The 24,187-nt window shown below is 33.9% G+C and overlaps 2 protein-coding genes across 2 annotated transcripts in view; one reads left to right on the top strand and one right to left on the bottom strand.

Annotated features, from left to right (window-relative positions):
- STAP1 (signal transducing adaptor family member 1) overlaps positions 1 to 5,797 on the top strand; it is a 42,442-nt gene extending 36,645 nt beyond the window's left edge. The window contains exons 9-10 of the mRNA XM_021702268.1: positions 2,682 to 2,734; positions 5,681 to 5,797. Coding sequence (XP_021557943.1) covers positions 2,682 to 2,734; positions 5,681 to 5,797 — 170 coding nt within the window. The remainder of the gene's footprint in view (positions 1 to 2,681; positions 2,735 to 5,680) is intronic.
- A 4,937-nt stretch (positions 5,798 to 10,734) lies between these two features.
- Positions 10,735 to 24,187, bottom strand: part of UBA6 (ubiquitin like modifier activating enzyme 6) — an 84,635-nt gene continuing 71,182 nt past the window's right edge. Inside the window, exons 26-33 of the mRNA XM_021702236.1 lie at positions 23,335 to 23,404; positions 21,951 to 22,022; positions 19,019 to 19,136; positions 17,697 to 17,890; positions 16,562 to 16,689; positions 14,698 to 14,785; positions 14,443 to 14,537; positions 10,735 to 12,505 (exon numbers count right to left, since the gene is read on the bottom strand). Of these exons, the coding sequence (XP_021557911.1) occupies positions 12,370 to 12,505; positions 14,443 to 14,537; positions 14,698 to 14,785; positions 16,562 to 16,689; positions 17,697 to 17,890; positions 19,019 to 19,136; positions 21,951 to 22,022; positions 23,335 to 23,404 (901 nt within the window). The 3' untranslated portion in view covers positions 10,735 to 12,369. The remainder of the gene's footprint in view (positions 12,506 to 14,442; positions 14,538 to 14,697; positions 14,786 to 16,561; positions 16,690 to 17,696; positions 17,891 to 19,018; positions 19,137 to 21,950; positions 22,023 to 23,334; positions 23,405 to 24,187) is intronic.

The raw sequence follows: 24,187 nt of genomic DNA, 5'->3' as shown, positions 1-24,187 counted from the left end.
GGGGTTTCTTAAGAGTTTTAGCCACCCGTGGGACCGCCTTTGGGGAAAAGACATTAAAAGAAGAGGAAGAAAAAGCTAACAGGAATTCCAACCCTTCTCCCTGGCAACCCCCACCCACCCTGTCCACCCATTCTTTAGGCCACATTTTCCCAGGTTCTCTGGCCAGGATGAGCTTTCTTTGGGGGTGTTAGGTGCTTATGCTGCCCTCTATTGCTATAGTGTAGTTAGTGCTTTGAGATGGAGCCATCCTCAGAGCAGGGCCAGAAGAGAAAAATAAATAATGGAAAGAAATAACCAAAAATGGGCTGTTCATGTAAAATGTCAATGCTTTTAGAAACAGACAACCAGATTACTATTGCTCTGGTGACTGAACTGGTTCAGTTTGCTTTGTGATCAGAAACAAATTACTCAACCTCCCTGCATTTCAGATTCCCTTATTAAAAGAGTGAGGGAGCGACATGACATATGAACAGATAGAATTAGATGATCAGATGGAGAGAGCCTTGAAAAATAATCAGACTATCTTCTGTAGAGTAATGTCTTTGAAAAGCAGAAAGATGATGGAACAGCAAACTGGAAGAGCACATGACAGTGGAGAAAGGACTTAAAAAAAAAAAACAAAACAAAGTACAAAAACAGCAAAACCTATCCTGACAGATAGTGCTTAAGCTTCAAGGAAACTTTGGGCAACCCTACAATTGTTTTAGGGAGTTTGGACTCTATAGCTAATTGGGGCATAGTGGGGATGTGGGAGACCTTAGCTTTAATTTGCCTTGAGTTAGGAAATGGAAGTTGTAGAGCACCTAAGGGTTAAAATCTGGAGACCTGGAGAAAATTAAAGTGTTTCCAAAAACATACTATCAAAAAGAAAATGAGATTTTTTTTTTTTCTTTGATCCTTGATGTTAACCCATGCCAGCATTCAGCTTTTTCTTTGGCACCAAAAGGAAAAGCAATGATAGAACCAAAACAGTCAAAGATATTTCCTCAGTTTATTTTTCCCAACTTCAGAAATCAGCAGTTTATTTTTTATTTTTATTTATTTGACAGAGAGAGCACAAGCAGAGGGAACAGCAAGCAGAGGGAACAGCAAGCAGAGGGAGAGGGAGAAGCGGGCTCCCTGCTCATGCGGGACTCGATCCCAGGACCCTGGGATCACGACCCAAGCTGAAGGCAGCCGCTTAACCGACTGAGCCACCCAGGCGTCCCAAAAGACATCAGCAGTTTAAATACAAGCTACTTTTGGGGCACCTGACTGGCTCAGTCAGGAGAGCACTGGGGTTGTGAGTTCAAGCCCCACATTGGGTGTAGAGAGTACTTAAAAATAAAATCTTAAAAAAAAAGAAACAACAAAACTAAAAGCCACTTTAAAATATGGTAGGGTAGGTAACTGATATTAAGCTAGTCAGGAAGAAAAAAATGTTCCCTAGAGAAAAATTTATTAGGAGCCAAATCACAAGTCAAAAATAAAATAAAAATTTAAAAAGCATATGAATATTCATTATTTAATTAACTAACATTTATTAAACATACCACCAATGTTCCAAGTACAACAGGAAAATCAATTTACATTTGAAAATAAAAAAACTGCCCTGTGCCTTGATATTGGTTCTTTATTTAATTAAGCATTATTTTTAGGCTAAGAAACCACCACAGAGGAAGAAAACAGAAAAATCTATATATTGCATGAAAGTAAAATAGGAAAACTACATTTATGTATCTTGATAACTTATTATTTTTAAAAGGAAGATCTTGCTTGTAGAGAAAATTACCTCTATTTTCCTGATCCTGATTACCAAGTTGCTTACCTCAATACCAAAATTAAACATTATAGCATACAACTTCATTATCTTTCCTGAGTGAAACCAATTCATGGGGAAACCATAGAATATGGCTGTGAGAATAACTCACAGATATATACATTCCTATGTAGTGATATAAGTTGGAAACCTATGGTCCTTTCTAAATGAAGTTTTTATTTTCCTAGGCTTCAATTAAATACATTTCCCTCTATACAATTTTCCACAGCAGATTCTCCTAAATTCTAGCAATGCCAAAAAAGCCTCACTAGGTTTTGGTGAAATCTGATTTGACGAATTTATCAAATATAAATCATTCTTTTTTTTTTTTTTTAAGATTTTATTTATTTATTTGCAAGAGAGAGAATGAGAGACAGAGAGCATGAGAGGGAGGAGGGTCAGAGGGAGAAGCAGACTCCCTGCCAAGCAGGGAGCCCGATGCGGGACTCAATCCAGGGACTCCAGGATCATGACCTGAGCCAAAGGCAGTCGCTTAACCAACTGAGCCACCCAGGCGCCCAAATATAAATCATTCTAATTATCTAGCTAGAAATCATGCTAGAGACATGAAATGTACTAGAAGCTCTTTTCTAACAGGACAACTATGCCATTCTCTCTTACTGGAAATACATAAAAATGATCAATTTCCATGTTTTCCCCTGATGTTGTCTTTTTGTTAGCTTAAAATCAACCCATATTTCTTTTGTAAAAACATTAATCTACAAAGATAGTAAAAGGGTTTGTAATCACCCATTTCACAAGTACAACACAGTAGGAGACTGATTATAATCACAAAGAATTCCTTAAAAATACTAATTCCTCAGCCCCACACTAGATCTACTGAATTAAATATTTTCTCATAATTTTTTTCTTGAAAAACAAGCTTCTGAAGTGATTTTGATGGTCATCAAATTTGAGAATCACTTTTGCAATCATGTAAGAATCAAAAGGTATGGCTTATATTCTACTCCTGGTTCTAATTATTTAGTTGTTTTGTTTTATTTGGCTTCTTTGGTTTCCCCATCTGAAAAAAATGAGTTAGAATGGATTCCTAAGGTCCTCTTAGCTCCAACAATTTATATATAGATGTGTCTTCAAAGGAAGAGGAAATCAGAACACACACACAGAAGAAAGACAATGTGAGACAGAGGGAGAAGATGACCATCTACAAGCCAATGAGGCCTCAGAAAAAATCAACTCTGCTGACATCTTGATCAGATTAGCCTCCAAAATTATGAGAAATAAATTTCTGTTGTTTAAGCCACTTAGTCTGTGTTATTATAGCAGTCCTAGCAAACCAATTTAATGAATTATATGGGATGCCTGAAAGTATGCAGAATTCTAAGCCTCACTCAGAGAGTTAATTTCTGGGGATAACTGATACAGAATCTGCCTTTTTATCACATACAATAAAGTTTGCTATATACAATCGAGTAGGCAAACTACTCCTTTAAAATCTACTGTGGGGCGCCTGGGTGGCTCAGTTGGTTAAGCAACTGCCTTCGGCTCAGGTCATGATCCTGGAGTCCCGGGATCGAGTCCCACATCGGGCTCCCTGCTCGGCGGGGGGTCTGCTTCTCCCTCTGACCCTCTCCCCTCTCGTGCTCTCTGTCGCTCATTCTCTCTCTCAAATAAATAAATAAAATCTTTAAAAAAAAAAAATAAAATCTACTGTGATATCAAGTGGTTAAGTGATGCAAAGATTACAAAGATCTATCAAATCTATCCTGTATTCTCAAGGGCCTTACGATTAAGTCCAAATACTGATAAGAAATAAGAGACTGAAGAGCTCCAATTTGCAACAATCTTAAAATGTTAAGGGTGTATTCTTGCATTCTAAGAGAATAAACAGTGCTTGATATAGAATGCTTAAAAAAATAGACTCCTGAAGATGATGAGGCAATGTGGTTGACTGCAATAAAATAAAAAGGAATGGATGAAGGACACAGAAACAGTCAAGGGACTGGCCAAGGAGGACAATCTAAAAAAAGACCAACAATGATCAGCTGGGAGAAACAACAGAAAAAGAGCCACAAAAACTGCAGAAATTAAAACTGGCAGACCAAGACCATAAGATGGCCCTTATAGTTTAAATAACAGACATTAGAAAATTTCAGCAGGGGACAGAAAACTATAAAAGGTAATCTAACAGTTTTTTTTTGTTTAAAGAATCAAACGGAACTTCTAGGACTGAAAAATATAACCAAAATAAAAAACAAAATGGATGGTTGTAACATAAAAAACAGATGAAGTAAACTAGAATATGGGCAGGAGAAATGATACAGAATAAAGCATGATGAGACAGAAACAACTGGAAAATACAGAAAAGAGGGTTTTAAACACAGAGGGCAGAATAAGTCCGCTGTGTTTAGTGAGAATCCCCACAGAAGAGAATGGGGAAAGAGGCAATATGTGAAGGAGTAGTATCGAGACTTTTTTTTTTTCTTTAAAGATTTATTTAACAGAGAGAGACACAGCGAGAGAGGGAACACAAGCGGGGGGCAGTGGGAGAGGGAGAAGCAGGCTTCCCGTGGAGCAGGGAGCCTGATGCAGGGCTTGATCCCAGGACCCTGGGATCATGACCTGAGCCAAAGACAGACGCCTAACGACTGAGCCACCCAGGCGCCCCGAATCGAGACTTTCTTAGAACCAAGAAAGACCCAAACCTAGATTCAAAGAGCTGAACAAATCCCAAACAAGATAAAAGAAATCCATACCCAGACACATAATAATTAAACTTCATAAAATGAAAGCAGATAAAGAGATTTCTTTTAAAGCTGCAATGTTTAGTTTAGCCTGAAGGCTGACTCAACAGCAATAGAGGAAGTTTGAAGAGAGTAGAAAAATATCTCCAATGAAAGATAATGAAGGCCAAACTAGAATTTTACATTCAGCAAAAGCATCTTTGCACAATGAGGGCAAAATATAGTTTCAGACAAAGAAATCATGAGCAAGTATGCCACCAGTGGACTCTCACAAAATGAAATTCTAAAGTCTTTCAGGTAGAAAGAAATTTAGCCCAGATGGTATATGTGTATGGGTAAATAAAACACTAACTTCATAAACAGAATAACAATCTTGCAGAACTAAAGACATTTATGTAAATGACAACAGAATTAAAGTACGTAACAGAAATAAAATACGTGATCATAGTAGCCAAACTGGGAATTAGAGTTGTTCTAGTTATTAGAACATAATAATAATAAATAATAATAAATAATCCCCAAAACTTACTAGCATAAACCATCCATGTTCATGGATTTTGTGGGTCAGGAATTTGGCAGGACAGCAAGGATGGCTCGTCTCTGCTCCATTAAGCTTGGGGCTTGGAATCATCTGAACTTACTTACTCATGTTGGACACCTGATGCTAGCTGTAGGTTGGGGACCTCAGTTTCTCCATGCGGGTTACTTTCGGTTTCCTCGTGACATCATGTCTGGAATCCAAGGGTGAGATTTCCAAGAGGGAGGAAGAGAGAGCCAAGCAGAAGCCATAGCCTTTTGTGACCTAACCTCAAAAGTTGTAGTTACATATGATGCATTTTGTTATATTAGTTAGGGCAATCATAAATTCTGGTTCAGGTTCAAAGAGAGTGAAAATAGATGGTCTTTTATGGGGTTTGGAGGAGGTTGTAAGATTCTCTAAGTGCACAGATTGGAAATATTGCCGTGGCCATTTTTGGAAACTATAATTAGCAAAAGGTAAAGATAATGATAAAATTTAGTCTGGCTTAATCTGAATGTGCAAACTGTAATACAGGATAATCAAAAGACAAAAGCCACTGAACTAGAAAAGAGAAAAAAAAGTGTGTATAGCTTAGGCAAAGAGAAACCATATCATGTATATTAAGAAAGAGTTTAACATAAAAAATTTGTTAAACAGGTTTTGGGAGAATTGAAAACATCAGCAAGGGACACAGCTATTAAAGGGAAGAGGGTAACATTATTAGAACCTGGAAGCCTAGAAGAGATACCTCGCAGAGTACCAGAGAAAAGCTAGAGGCTAAGAACCAACCAGAGGCTACTGGAAGAAAAGCCACTGTTGAGGTGATGCTGACAATGTCGGAAAGCAAACAGCAAGGGTAAAAGTCTCTTTTTCCTTTCTCCGGCATTCCAGTCCTCTTCCTAGTGCCACCTATCTATGGAACCTAAAGGAAGCCAAATGACAAAAGAGAAATGCAGTCTGCAGAGTTCCAGAATACAAAAGGGTGTCTAGAGTTGAGTAGAGATAATATTAGTAAGTGGCATATATGGAATTTAAAAAAATCACAAAAAAAAAAATTTAAAAGGCAAGAAAATAGAGACAAAGAATCAAAGAACTGGCTAGACAAAAACACAAACAAAACAAAAAACAAGAAAACAAGAAAATCAAACCAAACCAAACCCCATAAAATAAAATGTCAGAGCTAAACCTAAATATATCAGCAATTACATTAAGTGTACATGGCCTAAGTGTTTCAGTTAAAAGGCAGAGATTATCAAATTGTGTTAAAAAGAATCCCTAAAGTCCAAACTCTATGTTTAGAAATGAAGAAACACTGAAAAAAACACCTAAAAAACCTGAGTTGCAAAGGAACTCTTAATGGAAAGAGAATATTTTAACTATTAACCATATTAAGTGTCGGGGCGCCTGGGTGGCTCAGTTCATTAAGCGTCTGCCTTCGGCTCAGGTCATAATCCCAGGGTCCTGGGATGGGCTCCCTGCTCGGCAGGAAGCCTGCTTCTCCCTCTCCCACTCCCCCTGCTTGTGTTCCCTCTCTCGCTGTCTCTCTCTCTAACAAATAAATAAAATATTTTTAAAAAACCCCCATATTATGTGTCAAAACTTGTGGAATATGGCTACAACAGTAATTAGAATATCATATGATTATATTACAGTAATATGGATATTTATAATTTTATAATACAGAGATATTTAGATTTATAATATAATATGGAGATATTTATAATTTTTAATTTTATATGCATATGTTGAAAGGCTGAAAATCAATGAGGTAATTATCCAGCTCAAGAAGTTAGAAACAGCACTAGCAAAAAAGAAAAAAGAAAATAGGAAACGCAAAGAAAATAGGAAAAATATTAATAAGAGCAGAAAGTAATGGGATAGAAAGCAAACACACAAGAGAGAGGATTAACAAAAATAAAATGTTGGATCTTAGAAAAGACTAAACACTGTCCTTATTTGAAGATTATACAGAATATCCAAAATAATTTGCAAATAATTTATAAGAATCATTAGAATTTAGTATGTTTCCAGATACAGAAGCAATACAAAAAATTTTATTTAACACATAATAAAGAGGATAAAAAGTGGGCTACATAATTTGAATTAACACTCTTACTTGAGAATATCTAGAAAAGGTGGGCAAAATGTATTTAAAAAATGTTGGATGGCATTGGAGAGCTAGCTATATTAGTGAATGGTGAGACTAACATCTGGAAAAAAGTAGAAATTCGTAAAAGTGAACCATTCATTTGGGATCACTTGCGCTCTGGGAGCTTTTGCAGATTTGTAAGAGTCCACTGAGAAGCTGAGGAGTTAAGGGACTAGGGATTGAAAGGTAGAGTCCAGTGCCAGCCAAGAGATGGGGGCCCTGGTAACCCTAATCTACACTTTGAACCCAACTCTGGAGGGTTGTAGGAGTAAGGGTAAACACGAAGTAAGAGCAGTAGTAGTCTATAGCTCAACTCTGAGTCACATGGATAACTCATAAAATCTTGACTCTGGAACTGGTCTTGAGTTACTAGTGGCCAAGTGCCTCTCTGGAGGATGAAAATACTATGCAGGACATCAAGTTATTTTTAAAGGCAACTTTTCACATATAATATTGGCATACAATTAAAGATAACCATACACACAAGGATGTAAGATAATGATTATCAGCTGAAACAAAACAAAACAAAAAACAGACCCACAGGACAGTTCCAGATTTGGGATTAAACACACACTATAAAATAATAATGTTTTCCATGTTCAGGTAGATAAAAGATTGAAAATTTCAGCAAGACAACTGGAAACTGCAAGAGTGACAGAATTTGCATATTTGTAATTAGAAATTTGAGAACTTAAAATACAATGAGCTAAGAATAACCAAGATACTCTTACAGAACAATAAATTGGGAGGACTTGTTCTGCCAAATATAAAAAACAATACATCAGCTACAGTGATGAAAATACCATACTAGCACAGGGATAGAAAAGAAGAAACAAAAAATTCAGAGATATACACATAAATGGATGTATGACTTGGGTGGTAATGCAGAAGAGTGGCACTGCAAAAAAGAACATACTTATTAATTCAATAAATGGTGGTGAGGAACTTCTCAGCATACACAAAATTAATTCCTCATGAATTGAAAACTGAAAATGTGAAAGGCAAAGCTAAGGCCTTTAGAAGACAATATACAGAGAAGCACCTTCATAACCTTGGATAGAGAACGACGTCTTAAGCAACTCACAAAATACACTAACCTTAAAACAAAAGACTGATACTTCTTAGTACCATTGAGAAACTCTTTTCAGCAAAGAACATCATAAAGAGAGGGAAAGGCAAACCAGAGTGGGAGAAGATATTTAGAAATATATAGCTAACTAAAAACAGGATTTATAAAGATCTTCTATAAATCAATGAGGAAAAAGACTAACACAACAGAAAAATGGGCAAAAGAACTGCAAAAACACTTTGCAAAAAAGAAAGTCAAAGTAGCCAACAAATGCAGAAAAAGGTGCTCAATTTCACTGGTAGCTAGGGAAATACAGAGTAAAACTTCAATAACATACAACTGCACATCCACCAGATTGGCAAAATTTAAAAAAATCTGTTAATACCAGTGTCGAGCAAGGTGTGGAAATACAGGATATCTCTATTGCTAAGGCAATACTCTGTTACTGTCTAATAAAATTTAAGATGTGAATACCTATGACCAAGTAATTCCATTCCTAGGTATATACCTTGGTTGCACTAGGAAATACATACAGTATATTCACTGAGGAACTGTGATTGCCCCAAACTAAAAACATCAATAGAATGAATAAATAAGTTGTGGTATATTAATGCAAAGGTAAACTACACAACAATGATGACTAAAGTGTGACTATAAGCAATAACATGGATGATTCTCATGTTGAAGGAAAGCAGCAGCCACAAAAAAAAATAGTTTGATTCCGTTTGCATCAAGTTCAGAAACCATTAGAAAGTAAACTATATTATTTAAGTACATAATAGGTGGTTAACACTATAAATAAAAATGAAGAATTATCACAAAAGGTAGGATAGTGGTATTGCCAGAGAATATGTGTAGGGAAGCTGGTTGTGATTGAGAAGGGACTACAAGGGACATTTCTGGGCTGCTGTCAATGTTCTATTGATTTGATAGCTGGTTATACAAGCCCTTACTTTAAAATTAATCCTTAAACTGTGTATTTATATTCCATATATTCTTTTGTGTGTATATATATATATATATATATGGTGTATAATGCAGAATTAAACATTATGTTTCCCTTTAAAATAAAATATTTTGAATATTTGAATACATATTTCTCAACAAAGCTAAGAAATGGCAAGAGAAAAATGAACACTGAAAATTACCTATTAATTACTTACTCTAATCCCCATGGTTTCAACTTCCTGATTTTGGTTTGGATTTGTTGAAAATAAAATAGTTAAATCCATACCTACTGACTGTATACAAAATGATTATTTACTTACAATCACAATGAATTTTTGTAATTTTAATTTTTGTTCATTATAATTTAATTATTAGGTCAACAGATTTTTCCTTTAGATCTGAGAAGAACAATTTTCTGTCTTCATTTTACTAATTATACAATAGTGGACTCTATACATTGCTGACTTTTTTATGCCTTGTCATTGGCATCACCAGGGAGTGTTATAATAGACAAAAAATAAAAACAAAGATATACATCTATTTCTAAGTTCTAGCTTTGGGACAATCTAGAGGAAGGAAATTACTGAGGAGTACCAAAAACTTTTGAACTCTAAAAAGGAATATACTTTAAGGGTGCCTGGTTGGCTCAGTTGGTAGAGCATGTGACTCTTGGGTCTCAGGGTTGTGAGTTCAAGCTCCATATTGGGTGTGAAGCCCACTAAAAATAAAATAAAAATCTAAAAAAAAAAAAAAAAAAAGAGGAATATACTTTGGATATCTCAACCAACAGTGTGAGATTTACCAGATCTTCTAGGTTTTACACAGTCACCGTTTCTCAATTGTTTTAATAGAATTTCCAGGAGCCAAAGGCACTTTGAAGTAACGTTCCTCTACACTCACTGACTGTTATATCTCTATGATTGCAAAACATGAAAATTAGAAAACACCAAAGAAACATTATGTACAAAATGAATAGCAAAATTGGAATCTCTGGAGTCAACCATGGAAAAGGATTTACAAAGATACTGTCAAATTTCTTAATTTATTTTTAATAAGTAAAAAATCACTCAGTGGTACCATACAAAATCAAATAATTTTTGCACCTGGTATTTTAATCACCAAAAGTGATCTCATGGTACAGAAATAAAACAAATAATGAAAAAAAATTGTCATTAACTTCACACCCTGGCTTTCCAGCTTAGTAGAACTAAATAGAGATTAATGGCAATAACCATTACCTATGGGGGAAAAAAAAAGCAATGATAAAATGGTTTCAGGTTTAATCACAAAATGAACTTAATCCTTGTTGGTTTTGTTTATGTGTATTAAAGCACTGATCACTATAAATAAGAACTGATAGCATGGTTCCCAATTTACTTCTGAAAAGATGTGGAGATTTAAATAAAATATAAGCAAGCTATTAGATCATAGTTGACGATTACTGAATGGCTACCTGGAAAACATCTGTTACTATCATACAAAGCAAAATGAAAATGGGGAAAAGGCTTCTTATAGAAAAGTCCTTTTATTATTGCTAGCCTTAAGAGTTCCAAGCCATAGAGCTCTGATGTTCTGAATTCAATTTTAAGGAATTTTAAACACTATACTTGAACAAAAATTGCTTATTTAAAGGGTATCCATTTCCTTTAAATTCATCCCGTCCACCTATCCTTGCCTCCAATGCAGAGTATCCTTTTATTCATACAAATTCACCTTCCACTCCCAAATATATTTTCCCAATTGGATGATACTTTTACAAAACAATGAAACAATACAGCCGGTTGACAAAGTAATTTCAACTATTTATAAATGAAATAAAAGGAAAGTTAAGTAGAGAGTATAAAAAGATACCAAATAGGAGTAATACTGATGTAAATCTAGTTTTGAGTTTATCAAAGTACCTATTAATGGCCTGAACAAGAGATCAGACTAAAAGCAGCTAGAGGGAAGTGACTTCCTGTGGTTACAAAATGCCAATTGCTTTAGAATGCATGATAGCCTTAGCAATAAAACAAATTGCTGTTTTTACCAAGTTTACAGTGTTGAGTACATTTTATATCATTTTAATGAAAGCATTTATATGAATTTTCTGTAATATCTCCCTATCAGAAAACAGAAAGTTTCTATCAATAAAGACCTAAAAAAATAAATTTTTATCTTTGTCAACTCCCTTTCTGGGAATGCAGAATAAAACAGTATGTTTCCCTTTAAAATAAAATTTTTTTTTTCTGTCCATTAGGTTGCTGGAAGAAAAAAAAAATTAAGACTCAACTAGTAATGTTTTTTTAATTGCTAGTTTTCATCTACTTCTAAGGACACTCCCTTTACAAAACCTTTTAGTCTTATATACTATCACAATCAGGTTTAGAGTTCCAAATAAATAAAATAGCCACATTAGAAGGCATATTGAAGAACCAAATGATTAGCCACACTTATCTGTTCACATTCATGGACCCTCTAAGAGGGTTGTCGGAGTTCATATAATACTGTTAACATTTAATACAAGTTAACATGTGTCATCTGACTTCCTGCTCATGGGTTACAACATTGATGCTATCAACAGAGATCCTGATTTTTGGGAGATAGTGATATTTACAAACTTCAGTTAAATTAGCAGGACAGTAAACTGTAACCATACAATTTAAAATGGCTACTCTTCATTCACTGCTACCATCTCTCCTTTTCCCACTGGTGTTAAACTCAAAAGCCTAATTATAAGAGGTGCAGGGTGCCAAACACTATTTGTATAGAAAAATTGGGTCTCAAATAGTGAACAACAACAAAAAAATTCACAAAGTAAGATTAAACTTTTTGGATAGTTGCATTTGTTACTTTGAATTTCTTGATCTTTTATCTCTTCTGGTGATGGATACATATTTTTTTCCTTCTTTTTATCCAGAGAGGTTAATACAGAAATTTTTTGTAAGCATTACAAAACATCAGTCCAGTTCAAAATTGCTTGTGTTCATATTCACATATGAAGCACTAGACAAGTATAGATTATATTTCAAAATGCTTTAAAATTCTTCACTGTAGTTTTCTACTGATGTTTCCCTTAAATTAAGGCTTCATCAAAGAGAAATCCATAGTATTATGAATTGATTTTTTTTTTTCATTCCTGAATTAAGTGCAATCTTTCCAAAATCAAGTAGTCCTGGAATAAATTTAAGACAACTTCTGTTAATCAGTGTCATGACTAAAATAGTATCTTACTGGAGGTCCAGGCAAATCTTCCTCTCCATCAGTGTCTGGAGCAAATGACACAGTAAGATCCACATATTTCTTTTCAGTAGAAGGTTTCACAAGTTTATGCATTCTAAGAAAGATAATCAAGGACAAATAATTTGGTAAATTCTGTAAAATAAAAGAGATTTGCTATTTAATGTTGCCCAGAGAATCTGACCTGATTAGACTTTACATTTACTTTTAAATCTAATAATTCATCTGCTTTCATGTATTATAATTTTTCTTTACTAAAACCTCTAAACTCAAGACATTCATTTATCTAACAGTGAATCAGTCTGGACTACTGCTAGTATTGGTAAAGAATATAAACCATTTGTTAAAGATAATCTCTGCCACCCACAAAATCAAAATGTAAGCAATGTTTTTTAAAAATGAATTATCCTCATATTCCCTATAAAGTGTGGAGGCATCATAAATTCTTCTCAAGCATTTCTATGTAAAGAGTAAAAAAGCAAACTAGATTTAAATCTTCAAGCTAATCACAGTGAAAGACATTAAGTTTTACCTTTCTCTTACATCCCATGTATATCCTATTCACTAAAAAACCACTTTGTTGTTGCTATTGTTACTGATACGGTCTTAAATCAAGTTATCACCTATATATATATATCCTTAGATTACTAGATTAGCTTTGAGCGAGCTGTCTCCTACCTCCAATCTACTCTGCTACCAGAATCCTCTTAAAATATAAATCTTATTTTACTTTCTTGCCTACTGTTATATATCATATGCCATGTGTACCTATCTCATGCCAGGCCCTGAACAATGTAATCTATTTAAACCTCAGTAATAGCTCTTTCCATTTTACAAAGAAATTTTGTCCCATTTATAACTTCTCATTCTTTCTACCATTTATTCTTACCATCTCATCCTTAAGTTATTCCGAAATACTGATTTCCCAAATAGATCATGCATGCTCTTTATTAGCTGCATGCTTTTGCATAAGCTATTGCTTTTGCCTGATATCCTTTTTCAAAGGTAGCTCAAATGAAATCTATCCTAAGGGAAAGGTTTGAGTTAGTAGTGCCTAAGGTATTCTGTAAAAACCTTTAATTATTCAATTACATTTTAATGATTAACATGTCCCTTTCTCATAATAGACTGGATTCCTTGAGGGCACAGGCTAGTTGATAAAGACGTATAATGACAAAATATTAATAGGAGTAACATTTATGGGCTACCTCTCAGTTGCTATTACACTGCTAATCTTTACTATTATTTTAATGCTCAATAGCTATGGGCACAATCATTCCTATTTGTGGATAGAAAACTAAGTTTCAAAAAAGTTCAGTAAGCTACTGAATGTGACAAAACAAGTAACTGGGCATGGATGTGAATCCAGGTCTTTCTGAAGCCAAGCTTGTCTAGCCACTTAATGGGTCCTAGTAAATATCTGGTAAATGAAAAATATCATTCACAAAGTATATCATGCTGGAGATTCCAAGTACTGGCCAACTTATAAAGCACTAATGTGAATTACTTGCAACAAATTTTAAATTCCACTAACCAGTATGCTTTAGGACCACACATTCTACTCTCATCTAGGCAGTATACAGGAAATACTATTATTAATGTATCCAAGAGATACTCAGGGATCCTAATGACAAAATAATATAAGGCAAATTAATGCCTTATTATATGTAATAGCAATTTTGTTTTTTAAAGTATAGATCATTAAGCCTGGATTATAGTAATTAAAAGTGATTAATCTCATTAACTGATAATCCTAGTTAAAATATGCATGTTAAAGCACCCATCATGCAGAGATTCATATGACAAATATTTTTATGCTAACTTTTATTTTTTTAATACAAGTTAACATGTGTCATCCAAACTACTGCTCATGGGTTATAACACTGATGCTATCAATAAAGATCCTAACTTTTGGGAGACAGTGATATTAACAAACTGGTTAAATTAGCAGAGCTAAATCTATTTGATTTCCCAGTGTGCATCACCTTATGTTTTAAGTCTTGTGAATCTTCTGATATAAGGTTCAATACTTACGTTAACTTCAATCTTTTTGCATGACCCGGCATTACAGGAACATAAAGCATTTTGACTCCCTGTACCACCATTGTTGGTTCAATTCCATACTTCTCCTAAAAGTAAATACCAAGAGAGAAACAATCAAAGCTATGTCCAGATATAAAAGGCTGGGTGACAATGTTTTACAACCAGTAAAAAGACAGCAGACAAATTTCTGCTAAATATTATTTGTGAAAACCTCCAAATAATGAACTAAGTAAATAAATGTCTCACTTTGACTGCATTTATGAAATCCAAGAGGGTGAAGTCTTCTTTTCCATGTATAGTCCATCTGTCCCAAATTGTAAATGATATTCCATTTCTGTTGTAGAAAAATATTCAAAACAAAAACATTTTAATATTTTTCCCTTTAATAATAATAAAAAGCCCCAGAAGTCCATTATTTTTGATTTAGCTACATAATAACATAGGGGAAAAAGAAAAAACAACTTATTTCTCCATTACACCATACAAGGTAACCACTTTTATCAGAACACCTTGTTGATCCTTCCAGTGTCTGATAATAAATCAGGGTGTCTTAGCAAGAGAGCTTAATGCTAAATAATGTTAAATAATGTGGCAGATTAAATGTTGTGAGTGTTCTATGGCTAGTTTAATCAGAAATGCTTTGCATAAAGCAAAAGAATAAAATTGGGCCACTATCTTACACCACACAAAAATTAACTCAAGGAGTTCCTGACTAGTTCAGTCGGTAGGGCATGTGATTCTTGATCTCAGGGTTGTTAAGTTTGAGCCCTACAATGGGTGTAGAGATTACTTAAAAATAAAATCCTAAAAAATAATTAACTCAAAATGGATTAAAGATCTGCATATAAGACCTGAAACCATAAAGCTCCTAGAAGAAAACACAGGTGGTAATAAGCTTCTTGACATCAGTCTTGGTGATGGTTTTTTACATTTGGTACCAAAAGCAAAAGGATGGAGGTTCCTTAAAATATTAAAAACAGAATTACCATATGATCCAGCAATTCCACTTCTGAGTATTTATCCAAAGAAAATGAAAGCAATCACTCAAAACATATCAGCACCCACATGTTCACTGAAGCGTTATTTGTAATAGCTAAGGTACTGATATAGAAACAACCTAAGTGTCCATCAATGGGTGAATGGATAAAGAAAATGTGATACACAGAAATATAATTCAGCCATAAAAAGGAAATCTTGTTATTTGGAACATCATTAGCATTATGCTAAGTGAAATAAGTCAGACAGAGAAAGACAAATAAATACCTGTATTTCACTTACATGTGGAATCTTAAAAAAAAAACAACCCTGAAACTGAGCTCATAGATACAGACAACAGATTGGTAGTTGCCAGAGGTGGGGCTGGGGGATGAGCAAAATGGGTGAAAAGAGTCAAATGGTACGAGCTTTCAGCTTATAAAGTTAATCATGGGTATGTAATGGGCAGCATGGTGACTACAGTTAATAATATACTGTATAGTTGAAAGTTGCTAAGAGAGCAGATCTTAAAAGATCTTATTATAAGGAAAAAAAGAGGCTAACTATGTATGCTGATGATGTTGACTGGGCTTATTGTTTTGATCATTTCTTTCTTTTTTTTTTTTTTTTTAAAGATTTTATTTATTTATTTGACAGAGAGAGACACAGCGACAGAGGGAACACAAGCAGAGGGAGTGGGGGAGGGAGAAGCAGGCTTCCCGTGGAGCAGGGAGCCCGATGCGGGGCTTGATCCCAGGACCCCGGGATCACGACCCGAGCTGAAGGCAGACGCTTAACGACTGAGCCACCCAGGCGCCCCTTGATCATTTCTTAATACATACAGGTGTTGAATCATTGTGTTGCACACCTGAAACTAATCTAATGCATGTCAATTAAAAAAAAAAAGCAATGCTTCATGAAGATGGGATTCTGACCTAGTCTTGAAGTGATGGCAAGGATCACTATATTTATATATATATATATATATATATATACATATATATTTATATGTATATATATATATACACATATCTCAAAAAGAAAAGGAGAGGTAAAACTACGATTTTTTTCCTTTTAGAGGGTAAAAATTTTATTTCATTTTCATTATGCAGGAGAAATAGACCTTCACGCATACCTGATTTCAGTTCTTTTTACTTCAGATGTCTCTGTAAACACTATAATTGGAATGGCTAAGTTAAGGAAACAATTTTTGTAAGCTTCAAACGGATAGTCACCAGCTACTTTGATCATCTCCAATGCAACCTAGATAAAAGAAGGTGATCTGATTATATAAAGAGCCCAAACCTATTCACGACTTCATTCATCTGTTTAATTTTCCTAAATTCTACTCAAGCATTTCTCTGTAAAGAAAGAGTAAAAGCAGCTACTGGATTAAAATAATAGGAATTTCTTATGAATCTGTCCACTTTTAGCATATCTTATACTTTCAAACTTTTTACCTGTTCTGTATGGGGTGAGCAAAGTTACCAAAAAAATTATTTTGGTCATATAATCTTCCTATTTTGGAAGATACCAGAACTCAAGAAATACAACAGTCTAAAATAATTTAATATAGGGGCAGATAATTACACAGCTTCTAAGTATAACACTATAGTACAGCAAAAGAACTAGGGCCAGCCTAAAGATTCTGAATCATTAAGGAAAGATTAAGTTGTAAGAAATCTGAATCACTAACAGGAATTACATTTTTTAAGGCAAAAAACTAAAATCCAATACAATCAAAGAGTAACCATTGGAGCAGTTCATCTTTTTTTTTTTTTTTTTTTTTTAGATTTTATTTATTTATTTGAGAGAGAGAGAGAGAGAAAGAGCACAAGAGGGGGGAGCGGGAGAGGGAGAAGCAGACTCCCTGCCAAGCAGGTAGCCCGATGCGGGACTCGATCCCGGGACTCCAGGATCATGACCAACTGAGCCACCCAGGCGCCCAAGCAGTTCATCTTATTCAAGAAAAATACAGTACCTACTTTGTATGAAGGATACAAGAGTGATTAAGAGGATTATTGCTTATAAGAAAAATTATACTATCTTGACACAGGTTAATTTTTATGTTAAAATGTCTATGTATCTGTAAAGCTTCAAAATGTGGACTACTGTATTTTCAGAAATATCCCGAAATTTAAAATTATAAGATCAATATGGATCCCTCCTTCTCTAAGATCTCTGAGTGACTAGCTGGGGTGGTACAATGGGAAAAACAGGTAAGAGACAATGAAAAAGAAGTATTTCCATTCAAAGAATAATAAACTCACCAAGCCAGAAACTGCAGCAGTGGATGTTGCTATAGCAGGTATAATTTTGCCAGCTATGCGCTTTGTTTTAAAACGGTCAGCTGGTTCAATGCTATACATTTTGGCACGAAGGTTCGATGCAGCTGTAATGAAATCTATGTGTCCATTGCGATCATCATCTTTTTCAAATGAAAGCACTGCCACCTGAAGATCACCTGATCATAATAACCAGAAAAATAAAGTTTTGTAGTAATTTGTAAAGGTTTTATTAGGTAAAAATGTGGATTCACTATTCTTAAATATTCCTTTGTTTTTAAATGACTGAAATATATTAGAAAAATCCAGGAAAATGAAGTTATTGAAGGCTTTGAGATCACTAAATCAGAGAAGTTTCTATATTAAAAAAATCTTTCTAAAACACAGAAAGTAAGAAAGCTATGTACCACATCTGCTATTAAGCTGTTTACAAATAAAATTGTTAACGCTGGGTACTGTTCTAAAGTTGATTTCATAAATACTACTCTGAAACATTTTGCCTCTGATAACTTAGTACAGGGTCAGTTAAAATCTAATAAAAAAAATATATGTTTGAAATATTTCTAGATTAGTGGTTTTTAAAAATCATTCTGTAGATAGAGGTAGTCTGATCTGTTATGAAATGAGAAAGAAATGGAAGTTTTTTTCTAGAATTGTAATGATTAAATTAACATATTTTATTTACAAAATAAATAGTTGGCTAACCTAGGTTATTTTTTCCTGAATTTCACTGGTTTGTGCATAAATATCCTGAAAGTCTGGAAACTGCTGATTTATGTTATAAACGATGGTGAGCAGATCTAAAAACAAGAGCAAATGGCTCTGTTTTTAAGGAATACAAGTTTGGTTTCCTTATGTTTAAAACCATTTAACAAGGATGTATACAGGTCAAGTTGTAATTCCTGTGTATGACGATGGACACTAATAAACCAGGAATAAATCTGTCTATGGTTTTTTATCCTAAAGTGACTTCACTGGGTCTAAGTGTTAGTCTATACAGGACCTCCATTTTTTTTCTCATTATGCTGGCCATGAGTTAAAAAGGAATCACACAGTAGAATCTTAAGGACTAAACCAATCAGAACAATGACAATAAAGCAGACTTACATTTCGGCAATTGAGGATAGGGCAAGGGTGAAAAAATAATGAATTTAGTCACAGTTAAAGCTGAACAGTGACTTACATATGATCACGAAATCAACTAACATCATTATTATAGTTTAGTCCCATAAGCTTTTGGGTATAGAGTTTATTGAAAATAAAAATTCCCTCCAGTTCAAATCATTTTTATAAAGATTTCCCCTTACTTGTGGTAGCTTTATTAGATGAAATAGCCTTTTCTAGTTGGAAAACAGCATTCCTTTCATCTTCACTGCTAATAGGAACATGGTCTGGTTTCCTCGCAGTTTCATCTGTTTGAACAACCTTTAAATACATGGACATATATTCATTAATGTTATCATATCCTATACCTAAGTTTGATTACCATATCTGTTTTACCAAATAAGTCACACAGAGAAGATTAAACCTCTACCTGGTTTAATCACATTATTTTTTATATATGTTTTTAAATCACTGAAATATATGAGAAAAATCCAGGAAGTGGAGTTATTAAAGGATATGCAAAGGATGGCTTTGATATCACTAAATCAGGGTGTGGAGCCTAATACAGGGCTTAAACTCACAACCGTGAGATCAAGACCTGAGCCTAGAATGAGTCAGACACTTAACGACTGAGCCAACCAGGTGTACCTAGTTTTATCACATTAATCATTATGGTCCAATGTATTTTACACCTTCCATTGTTAAGTAATATTATGTTATTTATATATTTATTATCTATCTCTTCACACTGACATGTAAACTCTTAGAACAGGGATCTTTATCTTGTTCATTGAGAGAACTTCAATATATTTAAAACAAATTTACTCACGTTAAAATATTCACTGAATAGCTTATAAGATCTGCTTTCATACAGATCTCTTAAAATTCCACAGTAGAATGAAGTTAATATTAATCAACAGTCTGTAATTCTGACAAATCTACCTCAAACCAAATTGCATAGCTCTAATGCAGAGCTGTTTCTGTCTCCAAAGAAATCCATAAAATATATAATATGTGCATCCTTTAAATATTTGCTGACAAGAAGCTGTTTCCTAAAGAATGTCTTCCTTTACCCTCATATAGATGCATGCTCAGAGCAGCACATCTAAGTAATTTATCTTTAAGAAATTACTTATTAGACATTCCACAAGGGCAGTAAATATTTTCAAACCAAAAAACTACATCATCACTAATTAAAAATACTATTTCTTTGTATAGTACACACTCAACTTGTGTTTTTACAGATTAAGTATTCTTATAAGTATTTGAGAAACAGTAAAGAGTCAAGGAAGCAGAAACTTTTATTTGCCAGAATGTCTAGTTGATATTTTTGGCATCTATTAACTAGAAGTGCTAGACTCTGAAGTTTCGGTGTTAGTTGCTTCAGGGAGTTGCAAAAAGCTCATAATTCACGTTAAAACTAAAACTGTAGCTAAAATGCTCAGGATAATTTATTACCCCAAAACTTTGATAGAGAAAGAAGCAATTCAAGCCACAAAACACTGAAGAGCAATAAGCATTAGTAAAGTTATCCATACATGTTTCTTTGGCTTCTGTCTAGCAGTTCTGTCTACTAGGAACATGTGCTAGGAACCTTATTTAAAAAAAATTATCTGAATATAGTTGACACACAATGTTACATTACTTTCAGGTGTACAACATAGTGATTCAATTTCTTCAGAAGTTATGCTATGTTCACCACAAGTATAGCTACCATCTGTCACCATACACTGCTATTACAGTATCAATGACTATATTCCCTATGCTGTGCCTTTTATTCCCTTGACTTATTCATTCCACAACTGGAAACTCCTTTATATAGGAATTCTGTTTACCTTTCTGTTCTTTTATTCTTGATAAGCTAAAGTCATGAACATTTCATTCAGCACATCCATTTACTTGTACAATATCAAACAGCTACAAATTTTCCTTTTTCCTAAAATAAAAGTGCAGAGTGGAAGACTGCACACACCACTTCCTGCTTGAATTTTATAGGGAGGCAATCATTATTCTTTATTTTTCAATACAGCTAGAGGGTAAGGGGAACAAAAGATTGTTTTGTAGATGATTTTTAGAGTGTATACAAAAAGGCATATAATGAGCATGTGAAAAAGAAAATTACTTAATATTTTCAAACTTTCCTATTTACCCTGCCTAAATTTCATGTTCCATCTTTATTAATACTCCTTATCTCTTTTTCCTTCTAACATATTTGCCCAACAAGAGCCCGACCCTAGTTATATCCAATTTTCCAGCTATTCTACAGCAGCACCCAGGCATTTAAATGCCTTTTTTCCCAGCCACATTTAGTATAATACATTAAGTGGATTAACATTAAGTGGATTCTCAGTGCTATCTCAAAATTCTACTCCATCTTCTAGTAAGTAACTTTCCCACCCCCATGAGCAATTATCTCACACCTTTTTTCCTCTGCTCCAACTTCCTTTAACTTCTCCTCCTCCTCACCTGGAGCAATTAAGCATGCTTCTTATTTCAACTAAGAAAGTAACAATCTTTTTTTCTCTTACATTCCAATTCTAATCTCTTTCAAATCCTGTCAGGACTATTGTAATATATACCAGAATCCAATCCCTTATTACAAATTACCTGTTACCTACTACTTCATTAAAACACCATCATCTTTTGCCTATAACATCCTAAGAGCTTTTCATGCTTCCTCTCTCATGTCCTATATAATCATTCTTAACACAACAGCCAGAGTCATCCTTTTAAATTTATTTCATCCTCTGCTTGCCTTTCAAGGCAAGAACTTGTTCTTGCTTGTGTTTCACCACATAATAGCATGGCTCACTCCATCCCTTCCTTCAGGCTTCTGCCCAAATGGTACTATGTCAGAGAGGCTTTCCCCTTTAGCCCAATAAAATGACACCAGCTCCATCACCCTTTATTCCTTTTCCTTGTTTTATTTTTAGTTCTTAGCACTACGCCAATATTGAAATATTATAAAATAGCATTTTTTTTTTTTAACAGTCCACCTCTGGCCCAATAGACTATAACTTCCATAAGAATATGACTTTTGCTGTGTTCACTGCGGGATTCTCCAGGTTTAGAATGGACGTGATACAAGTAAAAGTTCAATAACTATTTGCTGAGTGAATAAATTTCTAAACATACCTTGTTAGAAGGTTTGAATTCTTGAATCTTTACTTCAGAAAGAATATTCAAGAGGGCATCTGCTGATAAGTCCTGTTTTTTTAAAGAGTAATTTTATGAAAAACCATTTTTTAAAATTCTGAATTCCAAAGCTAAAAAATCCTAAAAGGTCCTTATCATACTAAACTATTTGAATAATTTATCATCGGACTATTTAGACTACATCCACTTTGAATTTACCCTTATTCTATAAAATACCATTCATAAAGGGTGGGAGGCAGGGGTGGTGTGTAGGAAAAATTACTCATTAGTCAACAAACTTGAAATCTTAGTTCTTCCCATAAATTTTTAAAAAGGTAGTTTTAGGGCTGGTTGTATCAGACTGAGTGCTTTGCGATCAGGGACTATCTTGTAATTGTTTTATAAAGTTCCCTGCACAAAGTTAGACTCAATAAATACTAACTCAATAAATAAAATACATAAGTAAATGGAATTCATACCTTTGGAAGCAGAAAAATATTTAAATAGCTCAAGATGAACTTAGATGAATTCAAGGCTATCAGATCTATATTATTAAGAAGCTGCTTAGGAAAAACTAAGACATACTGCTTTTGAGGTCACCTACACTCTATCACAAAATTGCCACTCTTTTTACAAAAAGAATACCAGACTGAATGGCACTATTTTAACCAGACATTTATGGTATATTTTACCATTAGCTCCAAAAAGGATTAATTTACAGTAGGCATTTTTATCTGGGTCCAAAATAGCCAGTGTTAATTATGGCTCTGGTACCTATTTCCTCATTCAGCCCACCTAAAAGTATAGCAATTTATTTGACTCTATTTTGTATCTGTGAAGAAAAAAATCACGAATGCAGATCCGCCTCTCAATTAAAACTGTATTAGACCCTTTAGATGTTAGTAAAGATGATGTCTAAGGGAATAGGATAAGGGTTAAGAAATGTCAATATGGGATAGCATTTTAAATTTCTTGAAATTTGAAGACATAAGTTATTATCACAAAATAAATCAAAGAAATGTTAACAAAGAGAATCTCTAAGGAATATTTAAAAATGGTTACAAAATCGTTCATTTTGGGTTTTCAGAGTAATTATGATAATTGAAGCTAACAGGTTATAAATGCTTTAAAAGTAAAGACAGGTCTTACATATACTTGTTTTATTACTTTAGAAAGAAAAATTTGACTTTCTTCTACTTAGTAATGCTGCAACAAGATTTTAGCTTCTGCTATGTTAGAATGGACAATACAACAAAACAAAAAGTTTACATCAAAGAACAATTCTTGTAACATAAAAACATATTTTGATGATGCAATTAGCTGATAGGTCATCGAATTTTTACCTGGTTTTGTATCACTTCCTAGAACTTGAAGGTTATCTTACCTCTTCTGTAAATGGAATGCAATAGACTGTAGCATATAGTTTTGCAGCATTCAGAAGAAAACTGAAGTGCCTTTTGAAATTAAAAAATAAGGCAAAGTGTGAATGAATGTACAGTTTCAAAGATGTTTAATTCATCAAAAACTATAGTCTTTGAAATGTTTAAGAAAAATAATCATGGAACTTTTGTTACAGAAATATTTAAAAGCTAGGCAATGAACTTCTGGTTTAGACCAAAGAAATTATAGAAGCTATAAGAAATATTAGATGTCTATCCTTCTAAGGACAAATATTCAGGAAAAGATCATGACTACTTTGGGGAGAGGAGTGGCGAAAAGTAGAAAAATTAGACTAGTAAAAGAAAATTCATTTTAATTCATAAAAAAATTAGAAATTTTGTTTTAAAGAACATACATTAGGTTCAAATTAAGCAAATGAAGTTTGACTAAAAACACAAATAAAGCAGGTTTTATAGAAGCCATCAGGATAAGGTGACTGGAAGTCAAACATAAACATCACATGAGAAAACTCAATGGGAGTTATTTGTTGAAAGGAGGTTGTTAACAAGCTAAGTGTTTAACTGGAATACATACATATGGGGGTATGTGTGTGTGTGTATAAAAATGTCTGTCTAAACATTAACTACTTTGAAAATTAATTTGAGATAATTTAGGGAGATATTTAATAGTAATCATTTTCCCCCCAAATATCTAAAGTTTCTTAAATACTGGCTTCATTTTTTTTTTTTTTTTAAAGATTTTATTTATTTATTTGAGACAGAGAGAATGAGAGAGACAGAGAGCACATGAGAGGGGGGAGGGTCAGAGGGAGAAGCAGGCTCCCCGTCGAGCAGGGA

Source organism: Neomonachus schauinslandi, chromosome 2 (genome assembly GCF_002201575.2).
Source record: "Neomonachus schauinslandi chromosome 2, ASM220157v2, whole genome shotgun sequence".
NCBI classification, from domain to species: Eukaryota; Metazoa; Chordata; class Mammalia; order Carnivora; family Phocidae; genus Neomonachus; species Neomonachus schauinslandi.
The sequence above is the reverse complement of the archived record's forward strand: the minus strand, read 5'-3'. Positions and strand labels throughout refer to the sequence as shown.